General features: G+C 32.9%; 2 protein-coding genes and 1 long non-coding RNA gene across 4 annotated transcripts in view; 1 reads left to right on the plus strand and 2 right to left on the minus strand.

Moving 5' to 3' along the window:
- Positions 1–15,969, minus strand: part of snu (snustorr) — a 40,478-nt gene that overhangs the window by 19,367 nt on the left and 5,142 nt on the right. The gene's annotated exons all lie outside the window — the stretch shown is intronic.
- Positions 1,031–6,336, plus strand: LOC135265520 (uncharacterized). The gene is made up of 3 exons (XM_064355239.1): positions 1,031–2,388; positions 2,440–2,889; positions 2,949–6,336. The coding sequence occupies exon 1, from the start codon at positions 1,042–1,044 to the stop codon at positions 1,969–1,971; it is 930 nt and encodes a 309-aa protein (XP_064211309.1). The 5' UTR covers positions 1,031–1,041; the 3' UTR covers positions 1,972–2,388; positions 2,440–2,889; positions 2,949–6,336.
- On the minus strand, positions 9,706–12,018 carry LOC135265521 (uncharacterized). The gene is made up of 4 exons (XR_010333258.1): positions 11,634–12,018; positions 11,251–11,583; positions 10,449–11,200; positions 9,706–10,383 (listed from the first exon to the last, which is right to left on the minus strand). It is a non-coding gene; the product is annotated as an uncharacterized LOC135265521 (long non-coding RNA).

Genomic DNA, 15,969 nt, shown 5'->3' on the forward strand with positions numbered 1-15,969 from the left:
TCTTCGACGACATTTACGAAGATGTCTTCCACATCGTGAATATTCTTGGAGGAGTTTTGATTGCGGAAATGGGAATTATTTTGATTCAACTTTATCCCATAATACTAATAATGATTATCAACAATCATCGAGAAGCAATTTTGAAAATACAAACTCTTCAAAAAATATTTTTTGTAATGATATGGAATATTAATTGAATTAATTAATTGTAGTATTTATAAATAAATGTTATAGATTTATAAACATTTGTATTTTTTTCATAATATTTACCACTCCCTTACACTTTCAATAATCCTTATACACCACCCAAAAAAATTCATTTTATTTATAAAAAAAGAGTTGATTATTGCAGTGGATATGAGTGATTTTTCTCATTTTTTCAATAAATTAAACAGGTTAACGATGTCCTTGAAACAGGCGGTTACACTCCATCCTGTCTACATAGGTCTTCTTTTTACATTTTTTTGTGTCTATATGTTAACCTTGATGGAATACACCAATGTAGTTGCAGTAAGTGCATACAAAGAAGTTGACCTTGACGGGAGCTTTTAACAATTTATAAATGTGCAGAGAGTGAATGCAGAAATTCATTCTGTGTTGTACAGGTAGTCTGTGTACGAAATAATGTGTTCAAATTATTTTGCTAATTTTAAACCGTGCACTCATGGTGACGAGTGTTGTCAGTGTCCCGGTCCCTCAACTAGGACAACTGTAAGTAACCAGTCATCAAAGTTATTATTTAAAGTATTGAAGGGAAAAGTTGCAAATCCCTATCAAAACCGTAGTGGTTTTAATAGGGATAAACCTAGAATCAATATCGTTTCTGATGTAATTATTAGACCTACTTATTCAAAATTAATCAAAAATGATGAGACACAATTTGAACAATTTGCCAAGTCGTCTTTAAGTCAATCTTTGAGGGAAGATTGTTTTGAAGAGGATGAGATTGAATGTAGTCAGTTAAGTGTGAAAGAGAAGCAATTAGCTAATCACGCTGTTGCTAATATTGTTCAAATCGTTGATGAGGATGATGATGATTCTATGGTTATTCCTTTATCACAACCTGATAGTGAATTATCGTTTTCTTTACCATTCACGCAATACCTGGCTCAACATGGTATTGAAAATGATTATTCGGACGACATCTCGTTGACCTTAATAGACCAGTTTATTAACGAAGACGAGGCGGTGTCCAATCCGGTTGTGGATGAAGGAACTTGTCCCATCAATAATTCGATTACCGATGAGTTAAATGTATTTGATAATGATATGGTCGTGGTGGAAGAACCCCCAATCTCTCCCAGTCCACCACTACCACCACAAAGCCCCTTCGTTGAGCCAGTGTTTACCCGCCCCGTTACACCAATATCTCCTGAAGCGGCACCCGCGGTATTAACTCAACCCCCTATGATAATATCGCAGGACATCATTGACGCCTTATCGGAGCCTTGGGTTGAGGTGGAAAACATTATCAATGGTAACGTTGAACATCCCCCTCAACCCAATTCACCGATTATTGAGGAAAATGATGTTCTGCCAGAGAGATTGGTGGTGGTAGAGACCGAAAATAACATCATTCGGTCACCACAACCTTCACCACCACCGTCACCCATAATATTATCACAGGGCGTCAATGACATGCAACAACCATCTGTCATTGACGCACTGGCAGAGCCGTGGGTTGAAGAGAGGAGGCAGGGTGAAGAGATGGATGTTGAAAATGACATCATTCAACCCTCTCAATTGTCACCCATTCTAGGGCAAACAAATAATAGGATTGAGAATAGGGTGGAGGGTGGAGACGATGACGACGACGATGACATCATTCCACCCACTCCCCCTCACTCACGATCAAGGAGGCGTCGGCGCCCTAGAAAGCCTCGTAGACGTTCGCGAAAGTCGCCATTAATATTAATTATTAATAATTATAATATTAATATTAATATTAATGATGTTAATATTAATAATTAATATTAATAAATCCTATTTCCATCCCACAATCATATCAAGTACATTTAATTCGAACGCGATTTTCCAAATTTTAACATCATACTACCTACAACACGATGGCAAGCATGCTGCTCCTCCTCGAGGTCTTGCTGGATACCTATCTCTGAACACAAAAAAATATATATTTATATAGTATAAATAAAAGTCATTCAAAGATAGTAACAGAAGGCAGCAAATTTATAATTAAACTTTGTTAGTAACCTGTTTAATTTATTGATTTATATTTTCATAAGAAAATGCATCACTGTGAAAACTGTAATAAACAATTTACAACCCGTCAATCACGACTACGCCACGAAAAGCTCTATTGTCAAGTGGTCAAAAAACAGGAAAATGGAGGACCGGCCGCCAAAAAACAGAAAATATGTCATTCAACTGGTAAGTTTTAACTAATAGGTACTCTATTTTTCAATAATTTTTCTTTTCTAGCTAGCAACAATTATATGTGCGTTACATGTAATCAAGAAATTGCTCCAAAGCTTATTACGGCCCATGAGAGAAGTAGACAGCATAGAAATAATTGTCAAAGTACTCCCTTGGAGGATGGGGTGTTTGCACTCAGCAGTGCATTTAAATCACGCATCGCTTCATATAGGATTTGTGATGAGGGCCATTATATCGATTTAAATGAATTTATGGATAAAATTCACAATAAATTACTTAGACTTATTGTTTCACAAATTGAAAAATTTAGTACAATCAAAATAAATTTGGAATTATTTGGATTGTATACCATTGAGTCAAAAAATATATTTGATGTAAAATCTTTCAATACTACTAACAGAATTGTCACTTTAGGCACGAATATTAGGAATATGTTGCATGACTTTCAAGAAGTTATTAGTCAAAAAATGATGGATTTTTTGGAACGAGATTCAGGTAGTTATATATTGTAAAAATCTTTATAATACAATTATTTTTTTGCTTCTTTGTTTTAGGCTGGACACTTGTGAAAATCTTACATTTAGAATTAAATGTAAACTATTACAATCCATTGAAAGCTTCATCGTATATCCCACTACCGCCAAGCGTGAAAATGAAGAGGGCAATAGTTAATGTTCAAAATCAGGATATTCATTGTTTTGGTTGGAGTGTCGTAGCAGCAGTGTGTCTACCTATGGGACCAGAACATTTACCCAGTTCATATCCACATTGGTCGACACTTTTTAATTTCCAAGGTATTGAATTTCCTGTAAAACTGGATAGTATTGCAAAATTTGAAAGTCAAAATAATGTCTCTATTAATGTTTACGGACTTGAATTACTTTATGTAAACAATAAGGTAAAATTTGAAATTGTGGGACCATTATATTTTACAAACTTTAAGAAACCGGTACACATAAATTTATTATTGTTGAGTGATAACGATGGTAATCAACATTACTGTACAATAACTAATTTGCCACGTTTAGTATCTTCCCAACTCTCAAAACATCATCATTCAAAATTTTTCTGTGATGGATGTCTACAATATTTCACAACCCAAGCTTTATTAGATAGACATTCTTCGACTGATTGTGGAAAACTTTATGCTAGAATCCCAAATAATGAATTAATAACAAATAGATTTGGTTATAATGTTCCCGCTAATGTATTAGAATTTCAAAATTATCATCATAAAATGACTATCCCATTTATTGTTTATGCTGATTTCGAATGTTTATTGAAACCTATGAGTACAGTTGCACCAAATCCAAATCAATCATTTTCGATAAAAACTTTTCTCCATCAACCATATTCATGTGCATATTACATTAAATGTTCATATAACGATCAATTATCTAAATTCCAAAGTTTTCGAGGACAGTCATCTGTGGTTGACTTTATTACAGCATTAGAAATAGATTTGATAGAGATTTATAAAAAGTATTTAAGTATTGTACAACCAATGCTTCCATTAACTATTCAAGAAGAGTTTGATTATCTTACAGCAACGGAATGTCATATTTGTCAAAAACCTTTTCAACAGAATGATATTAAAGTAAAAGATCACTGTCATTTAACGGGTCGTTATAGGTCCGCTGCGCACAGTAATTGTAACTTGAATTTTCAAATTCCAAATTTTATTCCGATAGTATTTCATAATTTAACAAATTATGATAGTCACTTATTCATTAAAGAGTTGGCCCTTGAAGAAAGTGAAATTAATATTCTTGGTAAAACTAAAGAGAAATATATTACATTTTCGAAAAAAATTTGTGTAGGCGAATATCTAAATTCAAACAATCGAATAGTCAAGGAGCACTTACACTTGCGTTTTATAGATAGTTTTCAGTTTTTGACATGTTCATTAGAAAAACTGGCAGCAGCCTTGGATGATGCTCAATGTATGGAAGTAAAACGATACTTTCCCGTTGACAGAGAATTTCAGTTAATTAGACAGAAAGGGGTTTTTCCATATTCATTTATCGATGATTTTTCTAAATTAGATCTCACGGAATTACCACAAAAAATTGATTTTTACGATAAACTTCGCGATGAGCATATTTCTGAAGATGATTATCAACGAGCTAATACCGTATGGAATACATTCCATTGTCAGACTCTAGGCGAATATTCTGATCTCTATTTAAAAAGTGATATTTTGCTATTAGCTGATGTCTTTGAGAATTTTCGAAACATGTGCCTTAAGCATTATGAACTTGATCCAGCACATTACGTGACTGCACCATCTCTTAGTTGGAATGCTATGCTTAAATTTACCCATGTAAAATTAGAATTATTGACTGATATAGATATGTTGCATTTTTTCAAAAAAGGGATTCGTGGGGGAGTTAGTACATGTGTTAAACGAGCGGCTCAAGCAAATAATAAATTTCTTCCAAATTATGACCCTTCGAAACCGACATCATACATTTTATACCTCGATGCAACAAATCTCTATGGTTGGGCTATGAGTGAAGTACTCCCTTTAGGTGGATTTACTTGGCTAACGCAAGACGAAATTAATTCACTTAGTATTATGGATTTGACTGATACCACACCTGAAGGTTATGTCCTTGAAGTAGATATCTCTTATCCTCATCATTTACACAACTCTCATAATGATATGCCATTTCTACCTGAAAATTTAATTCCACCAAACGGAAAATGTGCTAAACTCATTCCAAATCTATGTGCTAAAACAAACTACATAATACACTATCGAAATTTAAAACAAGCTCTACAAAATGGACTAGAATTGACAAAAATTCATAGAGTACTAAAATTCAATCAATCGTCATGGCTCAAACCATATATTGATTTAAATACGAAATTACGAAATCAGACTAAAAATAAGTTTGAAAAAGATTTATTTAAACTCATGAATAATAGTGTGTATGGAAAAACCATGGAAAATGTCGATAATCGGGTAGATATTAAACTGGCTACACATTGGAAAAAAAACGGTCACAAGTATGGAGCAGAGACATGGATAGCCAAACCACAATTTAAAAATTGTTCTATTTTTACTGAAAATTTAGTTGCAATAGAAATGAATAAAGTTCAAGTAACGTATGATAAACCTATTTATGTAGGATTCAGTATATTGGAAATTTCAAAAACTTTAATGTATGACTTTTTTTATAATTTCCTTAAAGTTAAGTATGGAAATAATGTACAGCTTTTGTATACGGATACGGATTCATTAATTTTAGAAATTTATACGGAAAACGTATATAATGATATTAAACAGAATATCGATCGGTTTGATACTTCAAATTATCCCGAGAATAATATTCATGATATTCCTAAAACTGTGTCTGTTATCGGTAAAATGAAAGATGAGTATGCTGGTGTACCAATTGTACTACTTTATGGCACCGGTGCCAAAGCATATTGTGTGCAAACAGTGAATGATTTAATTAAAAAGGCTAAAGGTGTAAGTAAACATGTAATTGATAAATCTCTAACACTGTTACAATATCGGGCAATTGCAACAAATCCTTCATCTTCATCAGTTTTCTGTGTTATGAACGTTTTCAAATCTTATTTACATAATATGTATACCGAATTAAGGAATAAAATAGCACTGTCTAATTTCGATGATAAACGATACATTTTAGGTAATTCAATTGATACATTAGCCTGGGGACATTACGATATTGATAGAGATCGAAATTTAGATTCTCTAATTAGAGAATTGCAAAAATATGTGGAACCCACTGATTGAATTTTACCTTATTGTAGATATGTAACGATATGTAACCATTTATTTATACTACATAGTTATTATTATTATGTATTTATAATTGATGTAATGTGTAAAGTATTTTTATTTGTATTTTGTAAGTCAACAATGAAACTTGTGCAACAAAAAGATTTATTAAAAATTTCTAATCACGACTATTCAGTTTGTGTACCCTATCAACAGTTTCCTAAACATAATACTTTATTCAATAATAGTGTAAAAAGAGGACTAGTGGTTGGACGTTCTGGATGTGGAAAAACAAATGTGATATTAAGTCTCTTGCTGCATCCAAATGGATTACGCTTCACAGACATTTACTTATTTTCAAAAACGCTACAACAACCAAAATATCAATTTTTAAAATCGGTTCTGGCACCTCTCGATAAAGTCGGTTACTATGAATATGAAGATGGTGCCGAAATTCCCCCTCCTAAAGAAATCAAACCCTATTCCATAATAATATTTGATGATGTAGTCACTTGTAACCAAAATATAATACGTGATTATTTTTGCTTTGGTAGGCATTATAATATCGATTGTATATTTATAAGCCAAACGTATTCTTCCATTCAGAAACAATTAATTCGTGATAATGCTAATTTTATAATTATCTTTCCTCAGGATGTATTAAATTTAAAACATATTTTTAATGATCACGTTGGTACAGATATGTCATTTGAAACCTTTCAGAAAATGTGTTCACAGTGTTGGCAAAAACCGTATGGATTTGTTACTATTGATAAGGATGCTGAACAAGACAATGGGCGTTATCGTAACGGTTTTGATCAGTTCATTAAAATATAAATGTAAATGTTTGTCAAAGATTTATTTATTAGTCGACGATCGACATGGATAAACGTTTAGCTTTAGAGCTGGATAAGGCAAGACGACACGTTAAACAAAAAGTACGATCATTATCTTCACACATTGCAAGTTCGCAAAGACGTTTCGCAACCCACATTCAACCTCTAACCGATCCAATAAAAAGTTTAATTTCTGAAATTAAACATGAACGCGAAGTTGTCCCAAAACAGGAAAAAATATCAATTCATCATGAGATCAAACAACCGGAGGCGAAGCGACTTTTTGAGTCAACGACTACAAGCCGTAGTACTACATCGCTCGATCCACGATTCAGTTTAATGCGACAACATGCGACTGCTAGCACACCCAGAGAGGAGGGAGAGTCACTCAGGAACGTGACCATTGGAAAGTTGCAAGAAACATTAATAAATTTGTCAAAAACCGATGCATTTCGCCATTTTCTTAAACAATGGACCGGTTTACCTCGACAGTACATTGAAGATATGATTATTAACACAGAAAACAAATTTGATCATCAATATGGTGTGAGACATGGAACCGAGGCAAATAAATTTTTTATTGGCAATTCTGAAATTGATTTCAAAGACGATCATGTAATCGTTCAAAATGTAGCTTATCCTGATACACCTGGATTGTATGAATTATTATTTAAAAAAAATCCAACTAATTATACTCAATCAGATTTAGAAACTTATCGAAATATTGTCATTCGAACCAATGCAGACAGAAAAAACTATAAACCAAATGCACAAATTCTGGGTAATGTAGGGAACAAATATAAAACAATTATTCGACATTTCTCGAGACAGCCACTTCAGGAACACCGTGCATCTCAGTCGCCGCCATTTTACAGTGATACTGAAGAAAGCCTTGATGCCGATCAAGGTCAATCGACTCCTGTCCAGCAACGAAGCCGCAGTAGTAGTCTTTCAATTCTCGTACCACCAGCACGTAAACAGTATCCGCGACTTCGCAACATACCTGCAATACAACGATTGCAGGCTCAAGGTCATGAACAATCAACTCCGACAAGTAGTATCCAACCAATATCAAAAAGAGTTAAGGGTGGTGGTATTCTTCGCACATTGGCTTTAACAGATAAAAATTTAGAATTTGTTCCCTACAAAAATCCCAACACACTCGTAAATAGACTACGTCTTTTATTATCATCGACAGTAGCTGGTAATAATAATCATATGAATGAAATCAATCGCATCATAACAGAATTGCGTGAATCGAAAATAATTCGTTAATAATTTAGAGACGACTTGTATATATTGCAAACACATTATATTTTATAGTTAGTATTTCTACATACTTTATTCATTCAATAGACAAGAATATGACATTAGATAAATTTGGTGAACACATTAGTGAACACAGAATTCGGACAACTTTACAACGTGTCAAATCTTTCTCATATACCACAATCTCACTCTTTGGGACACTGGATCCAGCTAAAAAACTTTTTGTATTATTTAATATTGGTACGAATTATATTTTCCCATTAAAAGAAGCAACGATTACGTCTGTACATGGTAGTCCATCGAGCGGGTGGATTGCATTAATTAATTCGAAACAAACTACGAATTTAATTGGTCAAATTTTACGTGAAGGTGACAAACTATCATTTAAATATGGACCCAAAACATCAGAAGCTAAACCGATATATATAGAAATAGTTTTAAAAGTACCAATCCACCATGAAGCGTAGTGATTTAAATATTAAGCGTCAAGTTGTTAATGAACTACATGCACCGGCGAGAGTGAACTTTAAAAGACGACGTGTGATAGTGAAAGGTTTAAATGATTTATTGCAACTCGATCTGGTTGAAATGATACCATATTCACGCGTCAATAAAGGCTTTAAGTATATCTTAATGGTTATCAATGTTTTTTCTAAATTTGTATGGGCTGTTCCATTAAAGAATAAGTCGGCTTTAAGTGTTGTAAATGCAATGAGTGAAATTTTAAAAACTCGACGTAACGTTCCTAAAAACATTCAAACAGATCTGGGAAAGGAGTTTTACAATAAACATTTTCAACAATTAATGAATAAATACAAAATTAATCACTACAGTTCTTATTCGAATTTAAAAAGTAGTGTCGTCGAGCGCGTGAATCGAACAATCAAGGGAATGATGTATAAAGAATTTTCGGTGCAAGGTCACTACAACTGGATAAACATTTTACCTGACATAATAAAAAAATACAATAATACCAGACATAAGACTACTGGTTTAAAACCGATTTCAATAAATAAGAAAAACGAACGCAAAGTTTTGGATCAAGTTTATAGTCATCTTAAAACAATGGACATTTATAAACCCAAATTTAAAGTTGGTGATTTTGTTCGAATTAGTAAACATCGACATCTTTTTAAGAAAGGGTACACCCCAAATTGGAGTAATGAAGTATTTACAGTTTCGAAGGTTCAAAATACTAATCCTAGAACTTATTTGCTACAAGATGTTTCTGGAGAAACAATACGAGGAGGTTTCTACACTGAAGAATTACAAAAAGTTAAATATCCGAATGTATATCTCGTTGAGAAAGTTTTACGAAAGAAAGGTAACCGTTTATTCGTCAAGTGGAGTGGAATGGATAAAACTCATAACTCTTGGATTAATTCATCGGATATTACATAGATAATTATTATTATTATGAATTGTTTTTTTAATAAAATAAACTATAAGGAATCGATTAAAACACTTTATTTCATCAATATTATAGGTAGTACATTAAATATCCTTAAATCTATTATAAATCCTCCATATTATTCTACCACTTATTTAATTATAAACTAATTAAATCAAGACGCCTCTTGATTTTTACCTCGCCTTTGGCGCGCGCCCGACACTGATCAAGGTTAACAAGTCTGCATACCTATGCATAAGAAGACGCACATAAATAATACATGAATACAAATATAAAAAAAAATAAAACTACAACAATGCTATTTTTAGTAACTAATTTGAATTTTTGAATTGTAGTTTTGTCTGTGGAAAGCAATTTCACATATCCACATTTTGGAGAATGTTTTTTATGCTCCATAAACGCATCATCACTTTTTTCCCATCGTGAAATTATTACTCCACAAACAAAACACTGGGTACAATCAGATATTTGAATATAAAACAATCCCGCTTTTGCTAAACTCCATGGAGATGGGTATGAATGTACCCAGTTCTTATATGATAACAGTCTTTTATCAAAACACTCGTATAAACTTTTTTCATATTGTCCATCGTCTAGACACATGATTTTTTATTTATTTATTTATTTTAAGAAACTATCACTAGCACAAAACGCACACTACTTCACACACATAAGTCTTTTTCCGATAATTTCATCCTACTCTTCGGCACCCTCGTTAACTGTAAATGAAATATACATTTCTTTAATTTCTTTTCATCCTCCATTTTACATTATGTTCACTCACCTAATATTTCATCATCCACACGTTGAAACTCAAAACAATGTGCAGATGTCGGGTTTCTAGCATCTTCTTTTCCCAAATATATTAAATATAGTGGACGTGGATCTCGTAATAACTCATCAATTTTCTCCTCAGTCAAATAATCACTTATTCTTCTCGGCAGAAACACTGCATAATTGTCCAACTCAACAAGCACTGAATTTCCGAACAGAGACTTTGTGCGTCTAATATTATGTATGCGGAATCTTGTGTTCAACTCTAGCTCACCAGCTTTTAAAATGGGCTTCTGTCCGCATCGAGCGATTCGATTCAATACATCCATGACCCAGCAGCGAATACTCTTAGACATTAACACAGATATATGCACTTTTTTATATTCTTATTTCTCGGAGGATTAAATCAGTACTGACTGCTATCAAACTTGTACTAAATTCTATATATTAACTATACCCCCACTTTTTAACCTTGAATGAAAATGCACCAATATTGTGGCCTTGAAAAAGTGAAATAATGAGAAAAAGTGAGATGAAAACATCAAAGATAAAGAGGGAATGAGTGGTCTTGAAACAGGGAGCGACTCTGCTTGCTGGTCACACTTACTTGTATCAGTAGGTTGAAATAGGTGTACATAAAAACATGTAGCTTTTTTTTACAACTTTTATTTTTTTTATACAATAATATTTACATTTTACTACAACTACTACTACTACTTAGCTAAACTTATTCTACACTATTTTAACGAAAGAACCCCGGCCCTAAAAAATTCACAATAAATTACTGTTGAAAAAGATTCAATAAAACTTACTTCTTTAATTTAAGGCATTATGATTCTTTTTACTCCTCAGGAAGTCGAGGTAGCTGGGCTCATTAAAATGATCCCAGTTCTCCTCTTCTTCTTGCACCATCACTTTACTTGAGGCCCTTTGTTTTATGACATGTTTCCTTTTACTCCTCAGGAAGTCGAGGTAGCTGGGCTCATTAAAATGATCCCAGTTCTCCTCTTCTTCTTCTTGCACCATCACTTTACTTGAGGCCCTTTGCTTTTCTTTATCGGCCCGATGGCACTTCCAAATGTGCCTTTCGAGCCGAAACCAAAGAAGAACGTGGTTTTTGTCGTATGGACAAATAATAATATCCTCTGAAAAAAAATTATTTCCAACTAAACTACTAAAAAAATATTAAACTTACCAGGAGTATTAAAAATAGAACTTTTTCTGATGGGTTCCATTTTTTAAGAATTTCTTGTTATACACTGATATACACAAGAACTGTGTTACACAACACAACACATTACCTTTTATACAGTTTGGGGTGGAAAATGAGTAAGGACAATTGCGCGATTCATCTTGAATGAGTGAGGAGTTGTTGGCCTTGCAAAAGTGGGGACCTTGACCTTGAAAACATCAAGGTCCAATAATGCCTTGGCCTTGAAGTGGTGGGGGAAGTAGAGGGGTTGGCCTTGAAAAAGTAAGAGAGAGAACGAGTGGCCTTGAAAGAAAGAGAGGGAAAATGGGCGGGGTCAAACTCAAGGTCAAGGTTGTGTTGTGTTGTCCCCCCATTCGTTATCTACTATTACTGTCAATTATTATCATTTTTTGCACTTAAAAGGTAAAGTAATTTATAACTTTATGAGGCATGTGTTGGCTACAATACATTATTACGTCACTGCCTGATGTCTTTGTACGGGCATGATGCTGTACATTATCATTATTATCACTTGAAGAACATGCGTCAATTTTTTTGTCAAGTACAAAGAACACGTTTTTGGGATTTTTATTACTCAAGGTTGGGGGGCTTTACAATAGAAAACAACAATTATTTATGTGTTTTGCACTAATTTTTGCATTTGTTTTTTGAAGTTCTTTATCTAAGAAAAAATGCGATGAAGATTCTGATTATTGTCTAAAAATATCAAGATAATGATAGAAATTTGGGGAAACGGTGTCAAGATCTTGTGGTAAAAGTCACAGAATTGAAAAACCCAGGTTTTATTGGAATTTACGTTCATTTTGTTTTTTTTTTGTTTTTTTTAATACAAAATTCCAAAAATCTTCACAAATACATTGCTTTTTATTGAGAATCATCGAAAAGTCTTTTCAAAAATCTCTTAAGAAAGAAGGTAACAGATCGTAAAAAGGATAAGACTGAAAAATCCTTTAAAGTATTAAATTTTTGGGTTTAAATCTAAAGGAATTATGAAAGTAAATAACTATCACCATTTTGCGATAATTTTCGTATTTTTTTAAAATACCTACTGCACCTTGAAACGTTCGAAAAAATTCCAAGGTCTTGAAAACCTCATTAAAAGAGTCTTCAGAAATTCAGATGAAGACAAAATGTGAAAAATCTAAACTTTAAAGTCGCGTTAAATTTCGATATAATGAAGAAAAAAAGTTGAAATTTTGAGCTCAAAACCAGATCACTAGGCATTTTTGGACTGAAGATCGTGTATCAAAAGCCTTAAACTTTTTAGGTTTTTTTATTTTAAGAAATTTTTGGATCCTGAGATGATAATCAAAGAATTAAAAAAACACTGTTATTTGTCTTCTAAGATTTTTTGGAAACGGTGTTAGGGGAATAATAAACTTATGAAGAAACACGGGTTTTCAAAAATATTAGTAAGGATCTTGAAAGGAAGAAAAAAAAGCCGAACTTCAAAAACCAAAACTTCAAAATCTACGGAAATCTTGACTTAAATCGAAAAAAGTGTTTCAATATGTAGATCAAAAAATGTGCAGGAAACTGTGTCTTGAAACCTTAAAATCTTGAAATCTTCATTATTAAAAGAGTCTTTAAGAATTCATACCAACGCAAAATGCGAAAACATATGATCTTGAAAAGGGTGTTAATATCTTGAGATAACAACACTATTAAGAAGAAAAATTTAGATTTTGAGCTTGAAATAGTTCACTAATTTATACTTTCGTTCTCGAGATCGTGGACCAAAAACCTTAAACACTATTTCAAACTCTTATCTAATAAGAATTTTAAAAGAAAAAATGTTACAACCTTGTGATAATAATAATAAAAAATTAAAAAAAAAAGATTTGATTAGATTCGTTTTGAACATAATATTGAATGAGCTTTTGGAAAAGTGTTGAAACCGTTTTGTTTATGTAAAAATTGAGCTTGAAAATATAAAATAAGAAAGGTTAACAAAAAAGTAATGTTTCTGAAAAAAAATGCAAAATTTTTCTAAAAATCCGAACAAAATAAACCGAAAATCTTGAAAATCGTATTTAAAACCTTGAGGAATTCAGAAGCTTAAAAAACACAAAGAACCTGAAGTAAGTAGTGCGTTCAACCTGAAAAAAACTGAAAACTGAATTTTAAAATAAAAAGAAAAACTCCCAGAAAAAAATCTTGAGTTGAAAAGGAAGTAAAGTTCTCGAAAATTTAATTTATGAGAAGTGACTCTTAAGGCTTCTCAAAAAGAAAAAAATTACAAGTAAATGCTTTGAAACAATTTCGAGAAATCAAGAGGTGGGTTTTAAAGCCGCGTGCTTGAAAATTAATTAGATTTTGAAATTGATTTTCGCTGTGATGTCACATCCATTCCTCGAATGACGCTAGAAATAAGCGTGTTTGCTCAAATCTAGCATTGTTCTAATGACAAAGCAAATAATCGTAAAATAGTACATGTGGGTTCTGTTAATAGAAATAACAAGAAAAAACAATTTCATTGTGAATTTTTAAAACAATATCTCGCGTTTGTTCGCATCGTAGACATGATAATTGTTTACAAAACTAACTTTCTACACAGCAGTGAAATTACCTTAAGGTACCATTCAATGAAGTGAAAATATTTATATTAATTCATTTCGCAAGTTTCGGCCAAGTCATCGAAAAATCCACTACCTTGTGGTAAAGCCTAATTTCGGGTAAATCTGAAAGGTCGCTGGGAAATGACGTCAAAACTCGAACCTTGATGGTCAGGAACAGGAAACGGGCGATGGATTTTCTTCGTTTCTTACGTACATAACTTGTAGAAAAAATTAATTAAGCTTTCGTAACCGAAAACGCGTAACAAACAAGTTCGACTTCACTTTTCGGATGACCCCAACACGAATTTCGCAAATCGCGCCGCCAAACCTTGATCCTCGTCAAATTGGATCAAAGGTTAATGAAAAAATCATTTGCATGCAATTTGTGATAATAGAAAACAATACTGGCCTCCCGACTTAAGTACTTTGTTATGTAAAACGACCAAATCGACTCAATTACAAGCCATTATTTACTCTAATCCGGCCATTTTCTGCGTCGTTATATTAATAATCGTTGAAATTGTCTTAAGCTTGACGTCACGGCTGGTTCACGTTCTTTGGTTGGGTGAAGGTCAGACGGTTCTTTACCTGCGAGAACCACCAAGAGTTTTTTATTTCGATTTATTCCAATTTTCCCCAAGAAAACCGACCCACTTTGACGACTCAATAATCGCACTCCAAGGCTGATTGAAGATTTATTGCAGTTTCAATGTGACATAACTAGACTTGAGCGTTTCAGCCCAATGTCTCGAAAAATTATTTTTATTCAGACGGCATCTCGCTTGACGTCAGGCAAGGCCAGCAGGTCCTTCCTTCCCAATTGTTTAAATTTACTCAAGACAACACAAACAAAAGCTGTTTGGTTTGAGCACTCTGTTGCAGATTAGCCATTAAAGTTCCTCCACTTCGTTTACATACAACCACCTTGAAAGTCGTCTAGTGCAGTGTGAACTGGACTTTGGACTCCAATAATTACACTTCTAGAATTTATTTAAAATTCTTTATAACAAAAAATCGCATTCAAGTGCACCGTCAGCTGCAATCGAGCGAAGGACGGGCGAAATTTTGAGTTTTTGAGTCTCGTCTGCTCAATTACACTGTGCATCGGCCACAACCAGTTGTCAATAATAGCGGCAATGTTTTTTCGATATTTATCAAGTGACAATGTTAAATTAATAATTTTAATTGATGCAAATTTATTCCGTTGTCGTTACGTCATCGCAATTATATAAATTATCACTTTATGTTCGCTTTTAGTTATTTAATGAAAGTTTGCGAAAAGGAATTAATAAATTTTTCATACAAACACAATTAAAATTAAATAATTGTGAAGAAACCATTTTGGTTTGATTGTTTTTAATTTAAATTAAAGCCCCCCGATTGCAATTAAAATAAAACAAATTTAATTGGCTGTGAAATCCTTGATTAGAATAAAAATCAAGTAGGCTGGTGTTTTGTTAAATGTCATAGTTTGTTGACGTCATGTCGTTTATTTATAAAATTGCATTTGTTTGCACCACGTGACAAAGTTCGTGAACTTGAAATCGAGCGATTTTGTTGCAAAAAACGCCAGGTGTTTTAAAAATTCTCAAAATCTAGACCTAGGCAAAACTAACACATTGCTTTGTCATGAGTCATTTTTCAAAAAAATACCCAAGTTACATTTTGACATTTCTGATATAATGCGTTTTTGAATAATAACACTAATAATGTCAATTTCAATTTTTTTAATGGCAGCTACGTTTTTGATTAATGTTTTT

Source organism: Tribolium castaneum, chromosome 2 (assembly GCF_031307605.1).
Source record: "Tribolium castaneum strain GA2 chromosome 2, icTriCast1.1, whole genome shotgun sequence".
In the NCBI taxonomy this organism is placed as follows: Eukaryota; Metazoa; Arthropoda; class Insecta; order Coleoptera; family Tenebrionidae; genus Tribolium; species Tribolium castaneum.

Bases quoted from the DNA above. Each gene is read 5' to 3' on its own strand.
- LOC135265520 (XM_064355239.1), top strand. From the start codon at position 1,042: ATGGTTATTCCTTTATCACAACCTGATAGTGAATTATCGTTTTCTTTA.